The following is a 398-nucleotide window of genomic DNA, read 5'->3' on the forward strand; positions in this document are numbered from 1 at the left end:
CGGCGTGATCACGTTGGTCACCTGCCATGCATGCAAGGAGGGGCTGAGCACAGCACACATCCCTGGGGGATGCCCCCCAGCCTGGAGGAGCATGGTTTGGGTGGGCACCAGCTGCTGATCCCCATCACGTCACATCCTCGGGGAGGAATGTGGCCCCTGGTGCGCTCGGCTGGGGGCCTGGCTGAGCCTCAGCCCCCTCCTGCGCCAGGAATGCTACGTTCCCACGGACAAAAAAAAAAGCATCCCTTGGTCAGGGGACAATGACATGCAGCCCCTCCTCATCTAACCCCATCGCTGCCAGCCCCGGGCCCAGCCCCATGCCATCGCGCCAGCACAGGAGTGTCTCCTCAGTGGGATGGGATAGGGCTTCTCCCTGCCCGGCACTCCCCTGCCATCCC

At 64.6% G+C, this 398-nt stretch overlaps 1 protein-coding gene across 1 annotated transcript in view; it reads right to left on the minus strand.

The window, feature by feature from the left end:
- Positions 1–398, minus strand: part of SLC19A1 (solute carrier family 19 (folate transporter), member 1) — a 3,401-nt gene that overhangs the window by 2,378 nt on the left and 625 nt on the right. The window contains 1 exon segment of the mRNA XM_009878225.1: positions 1–21. This exon segment is cut by the window's left edge and continues 441 nt beyond it. Within this exon segment, the coding sequence (XP_009876527.1) occupies positions 1–21 (21 nt within the window).

Source organism: Apaloderma vittatum, unplaced genomic scaffold (genome assembly GCF_000703405.1).
Source record: "Apaloderma vittatum isolate BGI_N311 unplaced genomic scaffold, ASM70340v1 scaffold24950, whole genome shotgun sequence".
Taxonomy (NCBI): Eukaryota; Metazoa; Chordata; class Aves; order Trogoniformes; family Trogonidae; genus Apaloderma; species Apaloderma vittatum.